The sequence below is a fragment of the Terrapene carolina genome, unplaced genomic scaffold (genome assembly GCF_002925995.2).
Source record: "Terrapene carolina triunguis isolate 2854851 unplaced genomic scaffold, T_m_triunguis-2.0 Scaffold85, whole genome shotgun sequence".
Lineage (NCBI taxonomy): Eukaryota > Metazoa > Chordata > Testudines > Emydidae > Terrapene > Terrapene triunguis.
In genome coordinates, this window is record NW_020664436.1 from 35,646,722 (window position 1) to 35,670,119 (window position 23,398).

The 23,398-nt window shown below is 39.3% G+C and overlaps 1 protein-coding gene across 8 annotated transcripts in view; it reads right to left on the reverse strand.

Moving 5' to 3' along the window:
• Window positions 1-23,398, reverse strand: part of ARID1B (AT-rich interaction domain 1B) — a 402,254-nt gene that overhangs the window by 76,325 nt on the left and 302,531 nt on the right. For 4 of the 8 annotated variants that reach the window (XM_024214019.2, XM_024214017.2, XM_029911039.1 and 1 more), the window contains 3 exons: window positions 12,103-12,282; window positions 3,139-3,466; window positions 965-1,093 (listed from right to left, as the gene is read on the reverse strand). In XM_024214019.2, the coding sequence (XP_024069787.2) occupies window positions 965-1,093; window positions 3,139-3,466; window positions 12,103-12,282 (637 nt within the window). The remainder of the gene's footprint in view (window positions 1-964; window positions 1,094-3,138; window positions 3,467-12,102; window positions 12,283-23,398) is intronic. The other 4 variants (XM_024214024.2, XM_024214022.2, XM_024214023.2 and 1 more) reach the window with 1 other exon arrangement.

Genomic DNA, 23,398 nt, shown 5'->3' on the forward strand with positions numbered 1-23,398 from the left:
GTGTGTGTGTGTGTGTGTGTGTGTGTGTGTGTGTGTGTGTGTGTGTGGCTATGTAAACAATATACAGTTCATGGAAAACTGAAATTGAAACTTGCTGATGACTGGGAAGGCTCTGGCAACATGGGTCTCGAGACTTCCTATTGGTCAGTAATGGAGATAACGTCATGGAGGGAATTCCATGACACTTGAAACTAAGATGAAGTCTGGCACTGTGGAAGATCAAAGACTGTGCTGGAAGCAGGTTTGTGCATATTTCCTGCCTCCTCCCTCACCCCCGACACTGTGATTTGTAACAATGCTGCAGAAATCACAGCATGAAGAATTCTGATGGAAAAACATTAGCCATGTTTCAAGCTAATGTTTCATATTGGACACTCCAGCATGTTTAAAACTCCTCGGTAGGGAGGGACTAGCAGATATCTTTCAAACACACACTCTCTCAGTCATGACATAATGAAACCTTTTGTAAGTCCCATTAATGAATCTTGTCATCACTTTTAAAATAAGTCTCCTGTCAAAAAGGGGTTGTTGTATTATGTGAGAGTAGCTCACTGAAATGGTAGTAATGCCAACAACTACAACATCACAGTCATGTAAGCAATGTTCCTAAACAAAACAACGACAACAATGGGGGAGAAATGACCCCTGGAGTGTGTGGTGGGGTGGGTTTCATTCTTTTTCAGTGATGAAGTTCTTCATTTCCCTCTCAGGCATGAAGGAAACAGAGCCATGCCAAAAGCCATGCAGGGTGTGTGTGAGTGAGTGACATGCAGATTTTCATCATATTGTCACAGTGGAGTTAGTAAAAACAAAAACAAAAGAACAAAAAAACCCTCTATGATGCAAATATTTGAAGTTCTTTCTCTTGATTTTTGTATTCCTTCAGCAGCCAGATGGCATGTTCATAAACATTAAAAAAAACTGCTAAGGTCCCACAGCAAGTCCAGTTTATATTGCTACCTACCCGTACTGGTCAGGCTGGTGCATCATGGGAGCCTGAGCGTTGCCATAGTTGGGGTGCTGTGAAGAAAACATGGGGCGTCCGCCAGCCCCAGACTGGCTGGGATAAGCAGGCGACCTAATGTATGGTGGCCTAAAGCAGAACAAAAGAACAGCTTCTTTGGATTTGTTCTGTATCACAAGTATGAATCACCCTGTCAACTACATTCCTTCCATATGTAAGTATGGAGGGCTTGCAGAATTAAGGCCAAAAGCAACAATGCTGTCTCCCATACACTTAACCTGGGATCAAGGAGAGAAATGTCGTGCTTCCAATCCTTAGGAATAAGAAAGGATTGACAGGTTTCACCCAATTTGTAGCTTGTATATGTTCCTTTTGCGGTAAAGACCTGATGACTGCATAGTCCTCCCTACAGGTGTTGGATCACTCAAATTGGCAACGTGATGAAAAGGCTTTGAAATGGTGCATTATTGACCAGGCAAAGCTAGAAACTGAAAGCAAGTCTACCAAACTGATTCGGGAGGGAGGCGTGAGGTGGGAGCAGGAATTAATTATCTTAGTTTTTAATCAAACACCAGGCTCTATACTCAAAGTATAAGGCAAATCACCACCATATACTTTCCATTTATTACAATCAATTCTTTTCCTTTTAATTAAAAAAACAACATGATTTTGATTTTTTCTTTGTCCACCCACTTGTATTATTATAAAGAAAATGCTCCTGCAGTTGCAACAATGGCTAATTTATTCCTTCTAGCCTGACCTACCAGATTATATCCTAAACCAGACAGATAGAACCAGACTTTGTAAATCTTACTCAATAGGTCCGTGAAAACAATCAAGCCAACCAGAGCCTGCTGGTCCACAGACCTCTGCAAGGGTCTAGGCTATTTTGCTGAAAGGGAGTGTGATTTATTTTACTAAAAGGGAATGTGAAAACAGTGACTTTATTATTGTTTTAAAAGTTTTACTAACACTTAACAGTAGGAGCCACCTGCACTCCAAAAGCACCAAACAAGAAAGCAACATGTACCTAAATGCATTAGCTTCCTATTTCCTTTTGACATTGTGCCTTAGAATTACCTGCACCTCCAACTTCCAAATACCGTTGTATAATGTATCCTAGAATTTTAAAAAGGCCTATACATGCATATGTGCCTCTGTGTGTGCGCTTATGTGCGCTTAATATACACATGCATAAAAACTTTCATACACAAGAGGGGAATGAGCTTGTAGTAACCTCAGATATAATGAAACTCCTTTTTTATGGTGAAACAATAAAAGTATCAGTCACTATTTGTTTCAATTCAGTGAAACATATACATTCCTTATATGAAGATGTTCTGAGGAAAAAACCACTTCACTATAGGCACTTAGGCTCCTTAAAAATACCCAAGGGCTAATTTGTGGCTTTGCCACAAGCCATGAACAAGTGGCAGGGTGTAGCTGCGCTGCCCTCAGGAGCAGACAAGAAACCAGATTGTGACTCAGAGTCACAGTCGTCCCCAATTCCCCCCTTGCAGGTGGGTGGAAGTAATTTCCTCCAGTTTATATCTGGTGCAGCTTGCTTCTCGTTCCATGCCAGCTCAGCTCTACTGGCCCGTGCGTTAGGGAGGAGACAAGGCTCCGCCCCACTCCCCATCCCTGCCTGCATGCCTGCTTGGGAGTGGGAGTAATGGCCCCATAGAAATGGCTCTCCCCTAGTGCTGTTACCTACAATATGGATAGGAAGCACCGGAAAGTAAGGGGAGCCTTGTGCCCCATTACTCCCCAGCACAGGCACACAGCCAAGGACACAATCTGGCCCTAAGATAGCTACAGGGTTCCAATTCAAATATTACAATTCTCCATTTTAAATTGTAAGAGCTTGTTTTTGGCTCTTGATGTCACCATAGCCCTGTGGGATTTCCTGTTCTAACAGCCTATAGTGCCAGGAATCATATTGTAAATGGCAAGTCCTCTCCTTGTAAGGCCAGTTCACACAACATATAGCTGTACTGTACTTTCTCTTACATTTAAGATTGTTCTTTCACATTCTTTGTTACCCATATATGTATAGGACATATAACTAGAGCATATATAAATTAACACACACATCTACATAACTGTTACTGTAGAAGTTTCTGAAATAATACCAAGTTTCTACTTGTTTAAAATCCTTTCGCTTGGATGCATACCTGCTCTGAGCGGAGTTTGCAGCAGCCTGCATCACTGCAGCAGCTGCCTCCTGTGCCTTACGGTTCACAGTTGGCATGGGTGGGCCCATCCCAGGGCCTCCCTGCAGAGACATGCCAGGAGAATTGGGGGTCATACTGCCCATGTTTCCAGGAAATGGTCTACTTTGCATCCCAGCTGATGGCATCCGTCCCAGGGGCATGGTACCACATGGCTGGCTTGGCCCCTGTCCATGCATCTGACTATTGGCATTTATACCCATGCCGGGTCCTGGGCCACTGTAACTTGTGTTAGGCACTCCACTGTATGTTGACGGTCTGGAGTAGTTTCCTAAACAAAACAACAAACACAGAGAAAAACATAAAACTTTTCATCTGATGTTTCCATTTAGCAAGTTGCCTGCTGGAAAATTCTTTAGGTAGTCAAATAATGTGAGTAACACAGGACATGAGTCAGAATTTCTATTAACCCTTAGAATACTGGTATTTTCCAGACTGATAGCCGTATAAATGCATAGGATGATATGAATACAGAAACACACTGCATCTAAAGGGTTAACAATTGATCAAAAATGTTTTGTGCATTGAAGAGATGCCTAGGGTTAAAGAAATTCCTTATATAAATTCTTTTCTTACATAAATGCCTTTTATTTTTGCTCATTTTATATCCTCAGAGATTTCATCCTTCTGTAATTCCAGCACCAAAATTTTCTCATTGGAGCCCTGCTCCCAAAGGTTCTGCTCCTAACCACAGTGTGAATTTACAATACAGTTGTGCCAGTGCTGACCCGTGATGCTAGGACTTTAGGAATCTTTCCCTTCCCTTTCAGAAGTCCCTTTTTACCCTAGTAGAGCTCTGTGTCCACAACGTTTCTTTTTGCTTCCCAGTGTTTCAATTTTCACATTGGAACTTTCTCCTCCTGTTGGTCCATATTCTAGCTGCAGCATGCATAAACATCGGTGGAGGCTCATAACGCCCCTCCCCCTCCCCCAGTTTGTGTTTCTCTATGATGCAGAGTATTGCTTCCGGTTCTGTGGACTGTATTCAGTACATGAAAGGTGGGGTTTGACGCCCAGGTTGTAAAACACTGAAAGATTAATAGTTGTCCACCAAAAACATATAAGTGTACCACATGCTAAATATACCAAGTATCCAATGAACTGGACAGGGAAGCTCAAACACATGATTACACCAAAGCACCAACACCTCTGTCTTCATTTGGAGTCTTTCATGGCTACAAGAGGGACAATAATACTTAGGCCTTGGCTACACTGGAGCTGTACAGTGCTGCAACTTGCTGTGCTCAGGGGTGTGAAAACGCCCACCCCGAGCGCAGCGAGTACAGCGCTGTAAAGCACCAGTGTAATCAGTGCCTGCAGCACTGCACGCTCGCTCGCAGCGCTGCATGCTGCGCCCCTCGGAGAGGTGGAGTACATACAGTGCTGCGAGAGAGCGGCAGCGCTGGGAAGTCCTGAGTGTAGCCAAGGCCTTAGTATTTAACCCAACACTTTACATACTCAGATTACTTTACAAACATTTCCTAAAGAATCCTGAACATTACCCAAGTCAACGTGTTTTACCTTTTTCTTCAAATTTAAGTACTAACTTTTCTGGAACAGAATCTTACTTAAAAAACCCAACAACGACAACAACAAAAACAAAACCAACCAACCAACCAAACAAAAAACAAAGAGCATAAGAAGGAAAAGAGAGGAAGGGAGATTTGACAGAAAAGACGTTTAAAGAAGTATATAAAACCCCACATTTCCCTGGATTGCTTAGCTGCTTTGCAATTTCTTTTCTCGTCACACCCAACTTAGTAGAAATACAGCTCAATTCCCCCCCATGGGATAACACAGAGTGGAATATTCTGACTCTTCCTCAATATTCCCACGCTTATTTAAATGGTACAGCCAGTGAGGTCTTCCTCTGAAATGGAGAAATAAGACATCTCTCGCCTCACCCCTCAAGCTACCAGAAAGAGAAACGGATAGAATACAAGGAGTCCTCCATCCCCTCCTGTTTATATTGAAAAGAAATATATTAGTGCAGCATCTGACTGTGTGTAATTAATTCATATATTCATGCCATTTTACTGTGCATAGTTCTCTTCCCCCGCCCCCCAGCCACTTTTAACTGACTCATTCAGTTACAAGCTCTCTACAGTGGAAACATATGTGACCTATGCTTTCGAAGGAAATGAAATAACACGTTACTCTTGTTTTAGAAACCCAGTATCTATGCGTGGTTGTTTCACAGAAGGATCCCCACAATGTGGTTTAGCAGAGATGAAAGTGTCCAGATTTAGCTGTACTCTAAACACTGTGCCCTGTTATTCCCTATCCTCTTCTAGTCATAGCCATTGTCAACTGACCATTTCTAGTCTTGAAGAGGTCCTGTTATTGATGCCTCTTCCAGCCAAACCTCTTCAATCCAAATATATGGCCCCCAAATGAGTGCTCATTAGAGCTTTCCATAGCTCCGCTTACCTTTGAACTAGTAACACACAACTCAGCCTGTTGCTCTGGTCTTAAGACTGCTTGGTAGATATATTTATGCAACAGGGTTGAGTGAACACATATACATACACAGAGTACAGCATATTAATATATATATATTACATTCACACTGTACATAAGGTACCTTCCAATGAGGAGCAAATTCAGCCCTTATGTAAGCAGGTATTACTCCCACGGAAGTCAATGACAGTTACTGTCATTCCAGCTTATGCCAGGGTTGAATTTTGTCCTGAATTCCTAATTTTTTTCTGTCTTTAATCAACTAAGGTCTACAAAATATAATTCAGCAGCAAACATGGAGGAACAGACACTGATGACATTATTATTTTGAGACTATTTTGCATCAGGGACAGAATATTTCTAATTTTCCTTTTTTTCCCTTTGGTTTATGGAGACTGAGCACCACACACAAAAACAGAGGAATCTTCTCCATAAACACACGTTGGCTCAGTTAAAATCATTCATCTCCAGGGATCCAAGTCCAAGAGTACAGGGAAATGATATCCTTTCAGAAAGGAAACGTTTCAATGTTTTTTCCACAGGTTTTTATTTTTTTGCTAAACATTTCCTCAATACCTCAAGTACCCGCTATTCTTATACCTTCCCCAAACCACAAAAAAGGAAAAATAAAAGCCAAACAAAATAGAAGAGAAAAATCCAGGACTGAAAAGTGCAATCTTATTTCCATGTTTCTCTAATAGATTAGTAATTTGCTGGCAGTGGCTTTGACAGAAAACAGATAGATGCAGCATTAAACACAAAGAATGCAGCAGATGCTGGGCCAGCCCACATCAGCTGGACGTGTCAGGCAGCCAAGTCCAAGAGCCCACACTTTTCAAGTGGGTACAAGCCTGGCACAGCAGCTCTGGAATACTAGTGAGCAACCCCTCCCCGCTGCATCCAATGGATTTTCGATTCCAGCTCACCCAAGCAAATTAGAATAGAATCCAGAAGTTTGGAGTCTCAAATGGAAGAGGAAGCAATCAAAGTTACTTGTAAAATGATAATTGGAGTTAAAAAAAGGGAAGACAGACAATAAAAACACGAAGACACTGACAACCGGCCAAAGGTTGAAACTTATGTCCCAAACTCACCACTCTGCTCAGGCATTGCTGTGCATGAACCACAGTATGTACCTGCACTTAGGGGTCTGATACCCTGCAGTTTCTAGGCAATTAGAGAGGAGTGAAGAGGGAAGTTTCAGAACTGACTGTAAGTTTCCTTGCTTTATAGGTGGAGGTCAGATTCACAGTATTAAAAATAATATCCCTACAAATGTTTTTAAAATTGTCTACGCTCCCATTTATCCATCAAACTGTAGTGGTGCCTTTTTTCAATTGGATAAATATAGATTTCAGGAATTTTAAAAAGAGGCCCTTATTTAAATGAATAAGTTATTAAAAAGGCTATTATGTTAAATCCCATTACAAGTATTTCTGATTAGGGGACGCTCTTAAGTGGCAGAGTCCTCATGTTTAGGAGCCAACCTGCAAACACTCATTTGTAGAACTGGAGCCTTAGTTTTTACTTAAAAAAGAAATTACAAAACATAGTATTAATAGTTACTAATGTTATATTTTTTAAATTAAATGAAGAGTGTTTTTTTGTTTGTCTGTTTGTATTTTAAGATTTCGGGTGGGATTTCAATAGCATTCAGTATTGGCCTAATATACTAAAGCAGCGGTGGGCAACCTGCGGCCCATCAGAGTAATCTGCTAGCGGGCCGCGAGACATTTCGCTGACGTCCGCAGGCATGGCCACCCACAGCTCCTAGTGGCCGCGGTTCGCTGTTCCCGGCCAATGGGAGCTGCAGGAAGCGACGCAGGCCACAGGGACATTCTGGCCGCCAATTCCCGCAGCTCCCATTGGCTGGGAACGGCAAACAGCGACCACTGGGAGCTGTGGGCGGCCGTGCCTGCAGATGGTCAATGTAAACAAATTGTCTTGTGGCCAACCAGCGGATTACCCGGAAGGGCCACAGGTTGCCCACCACTGCACTAAAGTCAATGAGAGTTTTACTACTGACTTAAATGGGAGCAGAGTTAGGTAAACTCTGCACTTCGGAAAAATCTCATCCTTAATATGCCCAGATGGGCTCTATTCTATGCTGGTTCTTCTATGGCCCTAATAGCTAAGTATCTAAGAACCTTCCAGAAGAGCATTAAGAGAAGTGACTAACATCCATTACAATAACAATTATTTTTTATTTGTATTCAGTAGCACATAGGAGCACTAGTCATTGACTTGGACCCCATTGTACGAGCCGTTTTACAACACAGAACAAAAAGACAGCTTACATACAGTTTAAGTGTTTCTTTCTTTGGGGTGGGCAAGAAAAATGGTGTTGAGGATTTTTTTCGTATTTTTCAAAAATGTAATATATGTACTCTGTGCTATGTCTGTATATTAGCAAAAGCAGGGTTGAAGAAGTGCGCCTTAAATTTGGAGCATAAGGTGGTGAGGTTTGTGATGGTTTTATTTCTGTGGGAATTTGTCCCACAGTCTTGGACCAGTCAGAGAGAGTTCACTATTGCTGTGAAACTGCATGACAACCAAGTGAAACTGACCATAAACAGCTCAGATAATTTTTACTCTATAGTTGGAGGCTAACTTCTGCAAACCCTAACTCACAGGAGTAATTTTTATTCTATTGCAGAGTAAGGACTATTCCCTTGAGAAAGGGTTTGCAGGACTGGTCCGTGACTGACAAAGAAAACGTAAATTAAGGCACTCGATCTAGCAAAGCACTTTAGCATATGCTTATCAAGTACACAAGACGTCTGATTGAGTTAAATGGGACTACTAGTGTGATTAAAATTAAGCATGGGCTTAAGTGCTTTGCTGGATGAAGGCTAAAATGAATTAAAAAAAAAGATTTATATTTTGACACTTGAAAGACAAGTGGAGCAACACTGTCGTATATTCTTAATTGTAAGTATATTTGTGGGCAATGTAAAAGGTTCTGACTGTAACTTTTGAGGTTCTTATTTCCGAAGTGTTATAATGCTGTAAAGTGCACCCTTTCAATGTTAATTTATTGTTTGTTCGGTCTTTGTATATGTACATTTGGTAACTGAAAGAAATATTTAACAAAGCTATAATTAAAAAAAAGTGATTTTTTGACTTTTTGAGCCAGAATGGGCTTTTATACAGATCTCTGTCACAATATTCATAGGTTTCAGAGTAGCAGCCGTGTTAGTCTGTATCCGCAAAAAGAACAGGAGTACTTGTGGCACCTTAGAGACTAACAAATTTATTAGAGCATAAGCTTTCGTATGCATCCGAAGAAGTGGGTTGTAGCCCACGAAAGCTTATGCTCTAATAAATTTGTTAGTCTCTAAGGTGCCACAAGTACTCCTGTTCTTTTTACAATATTCATAATGTATCAGATGTTAGCGAGTAAGTGTTAGAGAGGAAAGTACAAGTTATGCTCATTAAAAAATGAAGAGTTGTCTATTAAAAGATAAAACTTAAATAAGAATTCGAACTAAAAATATATTGGATAAGGCCCAAGACACATTATGATTAGTGATTTTTGTGAATATTTAATATAATTATAACATTCATGCCAATGTTTCATAATGGTCAAACAACATGGTGACAAATTTCATGTTCTCTTCTCCCTTTGTCACCCATACAACACAAAGTCTTCAATGTACTAATTTTACAATTGCCAGAGGATGGGATCACCAGTCCCCTCTAGGATCTGACAGAGAAACACACTTTACATCCATCACACTATTCACCAAGCCCTTTTGAAACTACTTGTTAATGCTCATTCCCCTACTGCCCCCAAGTTCACATTTTAATAGCCGTTTCTTTTGACCATGACCCATAAAATCATTACATAGACACTTTCATCTACAAAGAGAGGCGAAAAAACTGCTGAACTAAGAGAAAAATAAAGTAATATTTGGCATGTTACTTAAATGCATTGATTTAGTATAAAAATCTTTCCATTCAATCAGCGTGGATTCATTCAGCTAATGTTTTACTGCACAGACCAACTATTTCCATGGTCTGGAATCTCAACAGTATCAATGTGGCTGGAAGTCATGATGGTACATAATAAATCCACTGGAGTTTTACCACTTAAGCTAGCTGCTCGCTGTTCAGAAAACAGAAGCACTACTACAACATTTTACAACTACAAAATGCTTTACAAACAAAAGGAAGGCACCAGTAAATTGGACATAACTAATTAATCTTCACACATCCCTGTGAGGCATTATTATCCCCATTTTACAGTTAAGGAAACTGAATCAGAGAAATTAATTGACTTGCCCAAGTTGAAAGAGGGAATCAGCAGCAGAGCTAGAATTAGAATTCAGGAGTTCTTGGCTCCTAGTCTTTTGTTCAGAGCACTACAACAAATGTATCATAGGGATTAATGAGAAGGGGATTTTCTGTGGGGTGAGAAGAGCCACCAAAACAAAACAAGGAGAGGGCTTAATTCTGATAGAAGTCAGAATACTAAAATCATCCTCGTTAGAACTCACTTCCAACAGCATTCTGATGAGCCCTCTACAGAATTTCCTGGATCAAGATACAGACCTTTTTCAATAGAATAGCTATTTTCAGTAAACAAGCAATGGGAAGAACTTGCTGAAACAGACAAGCTTTTTGATCCAATTTGAAAGGAAATACTGTCCCTGTATATTCAATGGTTTCGCTGGAAATTCATTAAATCTCTAAACAGATGCATACTTTAAAGGTTATCCATTAAAGATGAAGCAACAGACTAGTTCAAGGTTGTGTGCATTAAATGTTCAGGGGTAGAATTTGTTTCTTCTCTTTTTTTTTTAAATCCCTCAACAGTTCTGTCAAACAAGCAAAATAAAAGGACCAATCTCTCGCTCTCTCTCTCAATTTGAAGGGTTAGTTAAAATTCACAAACCATATACATTAGAACTCAATACTACATTCCCACAGTAACTACTGTATTATGATACTCATTAATAGACCACAGTTACTACAACATTTCAACTGGCCTCGGGGCTCCACATATCAAGGGAAGTCCTGTTTTGGGACCAGTTTTGTGATGCTTGTTCCCTGAGTTGGTAGAACTCAAGCACATCCTAGGGATGACAGGCCTGGCCTCCAAAAGAATGGGCCAGGCAGCATTACAGATCCAATACTCCATGTGTATTTTATGGTGGCACATTTACAGAGAGACAGTGGTGTTAATCGAGAAGAAGCTACTCCCTTGGCCAGAAAACCAAACCAGTGAAGACAGCAATCTACTTAGACAGAGTAAATTATTAAAATAATAAAGAATAATTAATAACGGCTTCATCAATACGCACATTCAGTGCTGAAATGCTGTCATCTCTTGGCTAATGGGGGCTAGCTAAGTGGTGTACAGTGAGATACCCAACACTGGCGAGTAGGCAAATTTTGGACAAGGACAAACATTTGGCCAGCTTATGTTCTGACACAGGACAAACTCTTACTCCTACAAACATACCATGAAATCTTCAATTTCCATTCAAAGGAGACAGGAAAGTAACAAATCAAAAACAGGAAGAGATATGGACAATTAGGAAGTAATTAAGACCATTATCAATACTGTAGCTGATGACAAAAAGCAATTAAGGAAATACTGGAAAAATTTGAACCTATACAGATCAGTGGGTCTCGGTGATTTGTATCCTACAGTGGTAAGTGAATCAGCTAACTAACTTACTAAAACACTGATAACCATTTTTGAAAAATCATGGAGCACCCATGACAGTTTCAGATTAATTTTGTTTGAAATTGTGTGTTCATTCAAACCTGAAACTCCAAACAGAGTTGGAAGGGTGTAAACCACACAGATTTAACCAATTAAAATGTTTCCTCAAGCCAAAGTGAAGTGAAACTCCTAGGTTTTGCACAGATTTAATTAGCAATACTGTCCATTATTAGTCTAAATGGAAAATAAAAATAAATGGCCATTAGTGCTTCTACCTCTCTAGGAAATAACTGGTAAAGTTTCAACTCAAGCAGACTTAACCCTACTTTAAAATTTACGAAGCGTCTAACATTGTGTCTTGGCCTGTTTTGGATTATTTTATTTTTATATATATGTCCAGTTTTCTCTTCAGTCACCAAGTCAGATGAGGCAACACTGGAAAACAACTCAATGTATGTCCTCAAATTATCTTTTAATGTCAAATAATCTCTCGCCTCATGCTTAGCCTCAGTATAATAACGCAAAACAAAAAGTTTTAACTCAAGTGCCATAAGCTAGTGAATTTTACTGAGAAATTAAAGAATATAAAGACTGCTAATAACATTTTGAATATGATGTTAGCTAAAGAAGTTTTTGCAATTATTTTAAAACAAAAGGTGTGTCATTGAGTCCTTTTAAAAAAAGGCATTCTTTGAATAACAGTTTTCCACAAAATTATTAGTTTTTTACCTTACAGTTTAACAGCATGTCTCATGGTTTGTTTGTTATATTACCTTGTGGTCCATACTGGCTCATCTGAGGCCCATAAGTACCACTTGAATTACTCTGCTGGAAACTACCAATCCCAGGATGCATTTGACCTCCAGGTGAAGGATGTGGTGACATGGAAGGCCCAGTCTGTTGAGGTCCATATTGGGATATTTGTGGGTTCCTTTGTATGCCTGCCATAAAACCTAAAGAGAGATAAATAGCAAAACAAAAATGTAAATACAGAACTTCCACTTTCATATTTCTGAAGACATTTATATTTTCTCTTTAAGGGATCCCTTCCTTAAGAAGAAACTTTTTCAATCATTTTCAACAGACAGCTGTAATTGCTCACATCATCAGAAAACAAACAGAACCAGAGACAATGAGTCAAAATCTTTGCTGGCATAACGCCATTGCAGTCAGCAAAGAAGTTGACTCAAATTCCAAAGTCAGGAGATATGGCTCACAAATTTTTATTTTCCAAAGAAGGGCGGTGGAGTCCTACTTATTTTATTTTAATTAAATTGAAAGACAATTTCAAAAACTGAAAGTCTCCAGAAATAGAATTAACAGCAATTCTGTTCACTGTAATAAAAATAACTAAATTCACCATGGGAGGGGAGGAAGAGGGATCATTATGTAGGAGGTTAGCATCTGACTGTTTTCTACCAGAATACAGCGCTTTTTTGTCCAGTAATGTGGCATTTCCATCAATACTTCTATTACCTGTGCCACTTATAAGAGCTCCAAACATCACTGACATGAGGAGCAGGATGTAGCAGTCATAAATAAAGTATGCCTAAAGGTCCTCATCCATTCTCCAGATCCTTATTCCACCAATTTAGAGGCATCTATATTGTCATCAACACGTGAACTGCATACTTTTTTCTTTTCCCTCCATAAATGAAAAGTATTAATGATTCATATTTTTGATATATAGTTCAAGTTACAATCAGAGGTCTAGTAAAATTCATTAAAAATCAACAGCCCTATAAAGTCATAGTAGTAACCCCACAAAATGGGAGGGAAGAGAGGGGATTCCATGGAACTTTTATTTTTCAAATAATTAAAAAAAAAGGGAAAAATCTTATAAAATGCAGCCCATCAAATGTCTGTACACAGTTACTAGTTTTGCAGGGTTTTTTCTCTGAGAGTCTTCAGTTCTGCTTTTAACTCTGATGATGTGCTGAGGAGACAGCAAGTCATTCTCTGTTTTTGTGAGGAAAGGTAATTTCTTACCTGTCCTGTTTGCTTGTTAAGATCTGTCTTTACATTTGCCTGAAAAAAAAGTCCCCTCAACTCAACATTATAGAGAAAGTTTTGAGTAACAGAGTTTTTTCACTACTCTTCAAGCACAAATAGAATTACATATAGTGAGGCAAAAGCATATTAGGCCTTGAAGTTGTATTTGAATAAAAGTTACTGTTCAAATACAAATGTTAGGCAGCAAGAATATGAAGATATCCAAATAAAAAACAAAAGATCTTTTGTTATTTTTTCCTCAAGTACTGCAGACACTTTTCAGTCAATACTCTGTGGGATTAGACAGTTTAAACTGGCAATTTTACTGCAGTGGAGAGAGAGCATTTTCAGATTCTACAGCACAGTATAAAATGCTAGATCCAGCCTGCTGGATGTGTTGATGCTGCCCGCATGCCATATTCAGATTCTGCAGAATGTAAGTGTTCATGAAAAAAAATAAGAGTAAGTTTCTGTCCTTCATGATTGCAAACAAAACCTTCCAAATGCAAACGGAATATAAACTCAAGCAGTGTTGTCTTCTGAGACCGGAGAGATCAGACACAAAAGCTCTGAAAGGTGTCTGTTTCCTCTTCTCTCCATTAATCTAATTGGGCGGAGAGGGTTAACGCTAAAGCCTAATGACACCTTAAATGTCAGATTTAAAGAGCTAAGAATATTACGCCATTGCTTGTATTAGTGGTGGAATGGAGGAGGATAAAAATGAAGCCCATAGATTAGTATTGGGAAACTGGAAGTTGCTGCAGGGAAGGAAATGCAGAAGAAAGAAAGAAGGAGAGCTACAAAGATAAGGAAGTGGGAGAGAAACAGAGAAAGGAGTTTGGTGAAAAGAAGAGGCAAAAAAAGGGGCAGTGGCCCTAACTGTAAGCATATTTTCCCCACTGTGAGATACCAAGTGTGTCAAAGTATTGAACATTTAATAAATTATTATTGTAGTGTGAGGAATTGGATTGTATCCCTTTAAATAGTTTGTGAGCCCTCTAGAGGAAGCAAAACATATACACTGTAGTGTGGCAAGAAAAATCACAGTAGTCAAGGTCAAAAGAGATGCCTTGAAGACAGGGTAATACCGATTGGGAACTTCCGTACTTCCAGACAGGGAAAATTTATGTGAGTTCAGCTCTGTTTTGAGACAGACTCCTACATTGTAAAATAGTTACTTTACTACACACACAAAACTTATTACAAAAAATCTGTGGTCAGAGGACATAACTGTAACTAATTTAAATCCTAACATAATAGTTGGCATGAAATAAATGTTAATATTTCCAACAGACACCACCTGTATCACACTCCTGGGATCCATTTCAATGAAACATTCTGTACTAGCTGCACTATAAGTCTTTTATTATAAAGATAGTAAACCCACTTCTATATCCAGTAAGCAAATAAAGTACACAGCCTTCCTATTCACAATGGACCTTTTAATCTATATGACACGGTTAACTTCCCAAATGTTGCACTGGCTAAAAAGATTCCTCAGCCAGGCTATTATCACTCCTAATACCTTCTTGATCATCCTGGCTATGGTGGACACACTAAAAGGCTATGATTTGTATTGGTAGTGATGGTTTTCACAGGTGATGTGGAGGAAGGATTTGCGACAGTGCCTGATGGGTATGTGCAGATACGTTTCTTCCACATCCACTGACATTGGAAGGTCTCCTGAAGAGACTGCAGCAAAAATGGAAGGAAGAGTCTCCATCCCAAATGACCTCTTGTTCAGTTTCTAGAGGTTTTGGTTTTGGTTGAACTGGACAGCTCCCGAATCTTTGTCTGACCACAAAGCAAAGGGAGTGGAATCCTCATCAGCTTTCGAGCTGAGGGACTGGTTCTATTGCCCCTGGTTTCAGAAGATGTGAGATTTCTCTCAGGATGGTTTGGTGTTTCTTGTTATCTTTTGAGATTGGAGAGGGGAGGAAGTTATGATGTGATGGAGCCTGGAGATGCAGAGAGAGCATCTGTGCTACATTATCTTTTGTTGCCAACTGTCTCAGACGAGTTAGAACCATGCCCTTAGAAGTGGGATATCCTGCCCCCTAAGGCCTATTTCTGGAGAGAAATAGGTTGTGTTGCAGTCCCACTGTTGATGTGGACGGGAAGGACTGGATTGGGTCCTGATCTGGATTTCTCTGAGACATGGCCATGCTCCCATGGCTCCATGGAGAAGTCCAAGCTTGCTTCCAAATATCTGCAGGAAGCCCAAATATCTTAGAAAGGAAATGGGTTCATGATCAAGAAATTAAAGTTCTCACACCAAAAAGAAAAAAATGCATCAATTTTAGGAATCTTATCAAGAGTGGCAGGGAACAGCTGGCATACATTCATTTTTCCTTACTTGCACATTTTCCCACAAGTGTTCAGCTTCATTTTATAACCAAAACAAAAAAAGAAATACATTTTCTTTCAAACAGTTAGATTTAAGATAAAGGTTTTTTGATTTTTTTTTTAAAAGAAGAGCAGTCGGATTACATTACGGTTACATCTGAGTGGGAATGGGGTGGTCAAATAACTAGATTGCATCAGATGTGTCAGTTTGTGTGACAAGTTCGCTTCTTTTAGGAAACTTCTGTAAAACAACCGCATGCTTAGCCTTAAAAAATCATCATGGAAATGTGTTCATCAAAAAAAAATGTATTTATGGTAATGGTGGAAAAAATTATATTTTACTAGCCATCAAAATAAGAAATTACTTGCCACAGGAAAATATGCAAGTGGGATTTGGTAAGGGTGAGCTATTTAAAGAGTAGCTGAATAAAGTGTATTCTGCTGTATTTTTAAGATGTATAGAACTTTTTTATTTACATATTTCTGTTTTAAAAAATAATCTTTTTATTAAGTACACAATCCATAAAGGCCTTAAAGTTGTCTTTGCATTTTGCAGGAAACAAGTGAAATTGTAGCAGATTACCTATTAACAGCTATAAAATTAACTTAAGATAAAATACATTTGTACATTCAAATAAAGCATACATGTGAAGTTTTAAACTGGCTAGGTACAAATTTAGTAAAATGCAAAAAATAAAACACACAATCTTTGCTATTGACAATGAAAAATTTTCTTTTCCTTCAGAAAGGGCTAGAAAAGGTAAATGGCATTTTTACAGTATCCTACACATCACTGATACTTATTTGTGTCTGAAACGTTTATCACAGAGATTTACAATTTTACTTTTTCTCTTCATATGTATGTACATATGTATATAAACATGCTACTAGACACTTCATGAACTAATGCACTCAGACTCACTTAGGCCATGTCTAGACTACAGGCATTACAGCAGCACAGTTATGGCACTGTAGTGCCGTAGTGTAGATGCTTCCTACAGTGAGAGAATGGGTTTTTCCTTTGTTGTAATCCATCTCTCTGACATAGCCATTGACATAGCTATGCCTGCACTGGGGATTACGTTGGAATATCTATGATGCTCAGGGGTGTGAATTTTTCACTTCCCCTGAAAGCCATAGCTATGCTGACCTAACTTTTAAATGTAGACCAGGCCTAATACATATTTGTACAATGCCCACCATCACTATTTATTTACTGAATATGACTACATTCCAGGGCTATCTATCAAGCACTAATCAATTTCCAAACTGCAGTCCTAGTATGTACTGGGTTCTCCTTTAAAATCTGAGAGGGATTCTTTCAAAGTTTCATACTTGGTCTGGACTCTGGAGAGCCTCCTTCCAGGACATGACACTCAGGGCATGTCTACTCTACAAACTTAAGTCAACCTAACATAGGTCAGCTTACAGCCACTGCAGCAATTACTGCGGTGGTTCTCTACCCTCCTTCTGCCAGTGGTGCACGTCCTAATGAGGAGCGCTTCCATTGACTTCAGAGGAGCGGTGTGGGGGACTTGAGAGCCTGGGCTCTCAGCTCTGTGTAGCTCCCCTCTGAGAGCCCAGCTGCCCCCGCCCCAGGCTCTCGTCTCCCTGCTCCCCACCAGGAGCACGGCAGCCACCCAATGGAGAGCTCTGTGTGTAGAGCCTGGGCAGCTGTCAGGCTCTGAGCAGGGAGCTGGGAGCCTGGGCAGAAGCCCTGCTCAGAGGGTAGCTGGGAAGCAGCCGGGCTGGAGCTGGAGCTCCCTTCCTGCCCCAGGGTGACAGCCTGAGCCACGTAAAAGACCACAGTTAGAATCACATTTTGCACATGATTTTGTTTATTTTTCTTACTTGCCCAGGAACAGAGATTTTTATTAAAAGTTAAAAGTAGGGGCCAGGGCGCATGTTGAATGGGGTTCAAAGGAGCTGCTTTCCTAAGGGAGAGAGGAGGCACAAAACCCTTTTTTGTATTTGATCGAATAAACGATTAATAGAACACTACATACAAACATTTGAGAAGTGGTACCATCCTCTGAACTGAAGGGTAGCAACATTATAAAATCAATTAGAAACAGAATCAAAAGAGCAATGGTGAAGCCAGTGTGCTCAGTTAATGGCCCCTAAAAAGACATCTTCTTCCACTTCATGAACTATCAATTCCTGTATTCTAAAAAATGTTGGAGGATCTCAAAATTCTATGGGGGAAAAAATACTCAGGGTTGATGTAAGCTCTGACTCATCGTTCATTCTACAATCAATTCTAAAGCTTTTCTGGGGAAAAAATGTTTTATTTCTGCCATACCAACTATGCAGAAATCAAATTTCTACATTCAGCTGTTTCATTAGCTATCATGAACCTCAACTTCTTCTACAAGTGCATCAGGATGCCACTAAAAACATTCAAGGTTCTTTGGGCCACAATAACACACAACATGTTTTCTCTTTGGCACCTGGACAATTTATTTTCATCTTGGCATCTGCTATTATTTGCAGACTGATTGCCTTGTTTCTTTGCACCAGTTCAACAAAAGATGTTTCTTTGCATGTGTGAAATAATAGTCACACAACGCACCACCTTAGCAAAATCATCTCCTACTGCAAAGACAGCGAGAGCTATTGCTCCTCTTCACAAAGAGGCCAAGATTCTATTTGGGGGGAGGTGGGGATATTGGATCTGTTGCATTTATTTAAAAAAAATATTTTCCTATTATGCTTTAATATCTTACAATATCTTCATTGTTTATTTTTCAGCCAGTTTCTCTTGACAATGCCAGTAGCTTTGGGGAAGATGGAAACTAATGACCTAGCTAAGGCTTTAACCCAGACCCCCTAGTGTTCTACCAGCTGTGCTCTTAGGTTAACTGGCTGACTCTCTCTCAGTTCTTTCTCTGATATTACAAAACCCTGTCTAGGTATGGCATGCAATAATATTTAAATTTCTTCACACCCCCAGCCCTGCTCAGCTACTGCCTAGCCTTGAAATTCACACAATCTATCATTGATAAAGTGGAATCAGGGGAAGGGTCAGACAGATTACCCAGATGGTAGCTTGGGAAGAAAAATCCAACCTTTCCTTATGCAACTCTTGCCTAATGCTCTCTGATGTAAAGTTTAAGTGCAGCACTGAGGGTAGAAAAGCAAAAACATTTGTGGAGTCCTCGACACACTGACAGAGGCAAAGACGACTGTTCATGTGCCCCTTAATACACTATCTCACATGCAAACAATGTATTATTGCAGCACACATGGTACATGATGCCTTTTGCCATGGTGCTTTGGAAAGTGGGACAACAGTAAACTGCAGTTAGAAAACAAATCCACAATAATTTCACTTGGTAGCATGGCCCGAAAAAAACGAATCTGAGCATCAATGTGAAAAATGCCAAGGAGTCTGTCTGCTTTATACAACTGACATTTGTCTGTTTCCCCCGTAACATGCATACTTATGAAAATAAAAGATGAAAGAGTGGAAGGAAGGGCATTTTTCAGTGTGTTAATCTGTAGGGTCTGCAGGCTTTATGGTTGGAACTTCAGGTCTAAAAAATTTAGTGTTCTGGAGACTCAGGTTCAAATCTCCACTGGATTGCTTAGCACTTCCTTCTTATGAGGTAAATATACTGAATTCCATGAAGTATGCAGGGTTTTGAGGACAAAACCATAAATATATGTAGTGTGTCCTTTCTGTCTTACATGGACATAAAATGTTATGTGACATTTTTCATAAATGAAAAATTAGCCTGTTGTCTTCGGCCCCAAAATGTCCCTGTCCTCACACTGTTGTTTCTGGCAGCAGCTCCTCAGTGATAAATGCATATATTGTAGTTTGCAAAGCCATTTGGTATCCTTTAGAATGAAAAGACCTAAATAAATATAAGCTATTGTTAAATATATTATTTAGATCTCAGATAACTTATGTATTGACTTAAAAAGAAATAGGGAGCTTAGATTAGCCGTTCATTATTTTTAGGGAGGCTTCGTATAAAGGTTAATTAAGGTAACGTAAATACCAAATCTCTTTGAAATTATAATGCTGCTCAATAGGCAGACCAGAGGCAGCTCAGATGTTACAGGCTATGATAGGAAGCTGTCCCAAGGATAGCGATCAGACTCAGTAACTTTACAGTAAGCCTGGTGACAGGAACGACGACTGCCACTTTGTCAAGTTCTTCATCAATGACTGGTTGTGGCTTATTTCACTCCCAGACCCCAGAGGCAGAGAATTCAGAGGCTGTCTAATGAAGTCAGTGGAAACTTTTCTGTAGAGGAGTCTCAGTGTTAGCAACTGTATAAACTCTCTTAGACTAATTCAATTCCCCTCCCCTAACCTCAAAAAAAGAATTCCCAATTTAATTTAAAAGATGAAATAAAGATTCATTCTCAAGTATAACTATATTTAACATCAGCAAGAAAAGAGCAATGACCAGCTGGTAGTGAACAAAATTTATCTGGAGATTTGGTTCCAGGTTTTGATTGTACCAGTCTCATTATTTACTCTGAACCCCCACTTCTGTGGTTGTGAAGTTTATGAAAGTGGCTTATTATCTCTCCTAAAACATACTCCAGCCCCTTTCAATTCTTCTTGCAAAAAGACAATACTGCTGTATATTTAGCATCATGCCACAATTGATCAGTTCACTCCAAGGCTGAAGCTGGCTGGTAAGGGAAATATGTCTGATATCCAAATTCAATCTGAAGCCCACGCCCATCCATTGCTGAAACTGGCATTTGGATTCTTTAAGAATTAACTTGGTTTGGCATCGTACATCACTTTAAATATTGTAAAACAAGTAAAGCAACAGTCTCCCTTCAACATTTGCTATGCAACGGGCCAAAGGCCATTCAGACTCTAATGGCCCAAAGCAGAGACTGTGCAACCCAGCTCCCCATATTATTCATATGACTTGCATCTAGGGTGACCAGACAGCAAACGTGAAAAATCGGGACAGGCCTATATAAGAAAAAGACCCAAAAATTGGGACTGTCCCTATAAAATCGGGACATCTGGTCACCCTAACTTGCATCATTTCAGAAAAAAATGCAATGGTAAAACAACCAGACATACTGATGACGACCTTTCTCCCCTTAAATGTTGTGTGTGAAACAAGTGCTCACGAATGTGACAGTCCTGTCCAGAGTCATATAGAGAGCCAAATTCTTCCCTAATGCAAGCCGGTAAAACCCATCTTCACTTCAACGGGAGTTACACCCGGGCTGAATTTGATCCTCAAGGAAACCAGGTGCAGCACAAGCTTCCCCAACACAATTCTGCCAACTATTTGATCACTTTTATATGTGCTTGTGTCTCCCCTTTGGAAGAAGGGGGAGGAGGAAGAGCGCTGAGACTGTTCAGTAATGGCATTCAAGTTGAGAAAAACTGTTTTTATGTGGCATCCTTATAACGAATAACTGCTTCTAAAAATCTGTAATGGCTTCAGCTAAAATCTGCTCTGTGTCTTACATGAAACACTTCTCTGGTTGTCCAGACCATAATTCACCTAGTAGCAGGTTGCTGGGCATGAAGATTTTTTTCCACGTTGGCATGCTGTTCATGCATGTCAGCTTGAGCAGCTCTGCTGCACTCACCCACTTGGAGAAAGGGGTGAAAGCAGACGGCACCCAAACATACCTGTGGTTTTGCACTCTGGGGCACGCCTTGAGCACCTTCCCTTTTAAGAGCCTGAAACACTTCAGCCTACATCAAGTAAACTTATTACCAAGTCTGATTTAACCTTAAGTGGTGTCATGGTTAACATGGCAAGCAGAAGAATTTTAATGACAGGAATCATTTCATTCTTTGGCTCCTCTGTGCTCTGAGTAGATCCCAAATCCCCAAATGAGAGCAAAAATGTAAGGAGGAGGGGGGAAGCTTTTTAAGATCTAAAAGCAAACTACCATATCTTTTTTGTTGCAATCAGAGTTCTTTGATCTATTTTTTCTTCTTGTTTCTTTCTTTTCTTTTTTTAAAGATGAGAAATAGATTTCAGGGAAAAGAGTCTCTATCATCAAATGTCAGTATTAAACCATATCAGGATTTGTGGAGGAAATTTAGGGACAAATTCCCAAACTGGAATCTATGCCATCTGAACAAATAAAAATGTTTATTTTTTATTATAAGAAATTAAATAATGGTGAAGTTTGTGTAGTGACAGTATATATATATATGAGGAAAGAAAATAACTTGAAAGGGGATAACAAAAACTTCATGAAATCTAATGAGTAAATTTGCAGTTTATACTTACAGAAATTCAGTTTGCTGTTTAGTTTTTTGTAGGGAAGCACAAAGAAAACATCAAAATGCCTGCTCACATCCCATCTGTTACTACCTCTTGCTGGATAACATCTCTGCTGCCAAAAAGCCATTTAAATTTACTACATTGCAGCTACTGATAAATATCACTTCTGTGAAGATCTAATACTAAATAAGGACTAGATTTGGAGATAATGCTTACACGCAGCTGTGTCAAACAGATCCAGATTTTGCTCAGCACAACACCTGGATCCTATTTGTTACCCATTTTTCTCCTTTGTGATATGATTTAAAAAAAATATACTACAGTACCATCCCCCTCCCACGACAGGCTGGAGCAGGTAAACAATGTAAAGAAATAAACCTAGAAGTGGGAAGGATGACAAGAAAGATATTGGGAGGAGGAGAAGAGAAGAGGATGGTTACTGTTCAACAATTTCAGAAGCTCTCACTCTGGGCATCTTCCATGCAGATCTGACAGGCACAGAATGGTGCCATGAAACTGCCTCCAGCAACGGAATACATTTTCCAGCACATCACAGCAACTGCATTGGCATCAATTCTGCTTGCAATCCATGTCCAAACAGAAAAGTTCTCAGTGGTCCTATTTCAGCATATCTCAAGGACTAATTAAATCCTCATTACGATCTTCTAATTATTCCAGTGCTCTGGGATTTCACTGAGCAAGTCCCTGATGGTGCATTAGATGAAAAGGGTTAAATAACCTGTGTTGATTCTGAGACTCCAGATCTATTTCAAGACCTTTAGCATATCATCAGCATTATCATGAATATTTAACTATACACCGCTGTGAAAATTATAAGGGGAAAACAATTAAAGATTTTTTATAAATTTATTCTGACCCATATTCATTTGCCCTAATAAATAAGGCTTCTTTAAGTATCCCCATTATGACAGCATATGCTACAGTAGGAGTATGTGGTCATTTACTGTTTCCATTACATTCAGTGGTTCTGAGACGTTCCCAATTTACTATTTTAATATAAATAAGACTGAAACTTGGCATGCAATTTTTGAACCCAGATGAGCATTTTAAAAAATAATTTACTTAAATAGGAGAAGATGAGTTTTGTGGGCTTTTTTAGGATACAGGAAAGAACTTTTCATTTGTTCTGAGGTAAAAAAAAAGTTAAATTTCGACCTTATTGTAAAATATACTTTTGTATTTGTAAAACAAATAAATAAAATGATCAGGATACTATAATAAGGGAAGGAGTGTAATCTAGTGTTTAGGCCAGGGAATAATTAGGATTTTTAGATTCTATTCCCAGCTCTGGCATTAATTCATGTTGTGACCTTGAACAAGTCACCAAGAAACAGATTGTTAAAGGTATTTAGATGCCTAGCTAACTTCCATTGATTTCAAAGGGAATTAGGAGCATAAAGAGCTTTAAAAATCTATCCCTTAGGCCATATTTTCAAAAAAGTGTCTGTTAATTTTGGATATGTCAGTTTTTGTATGT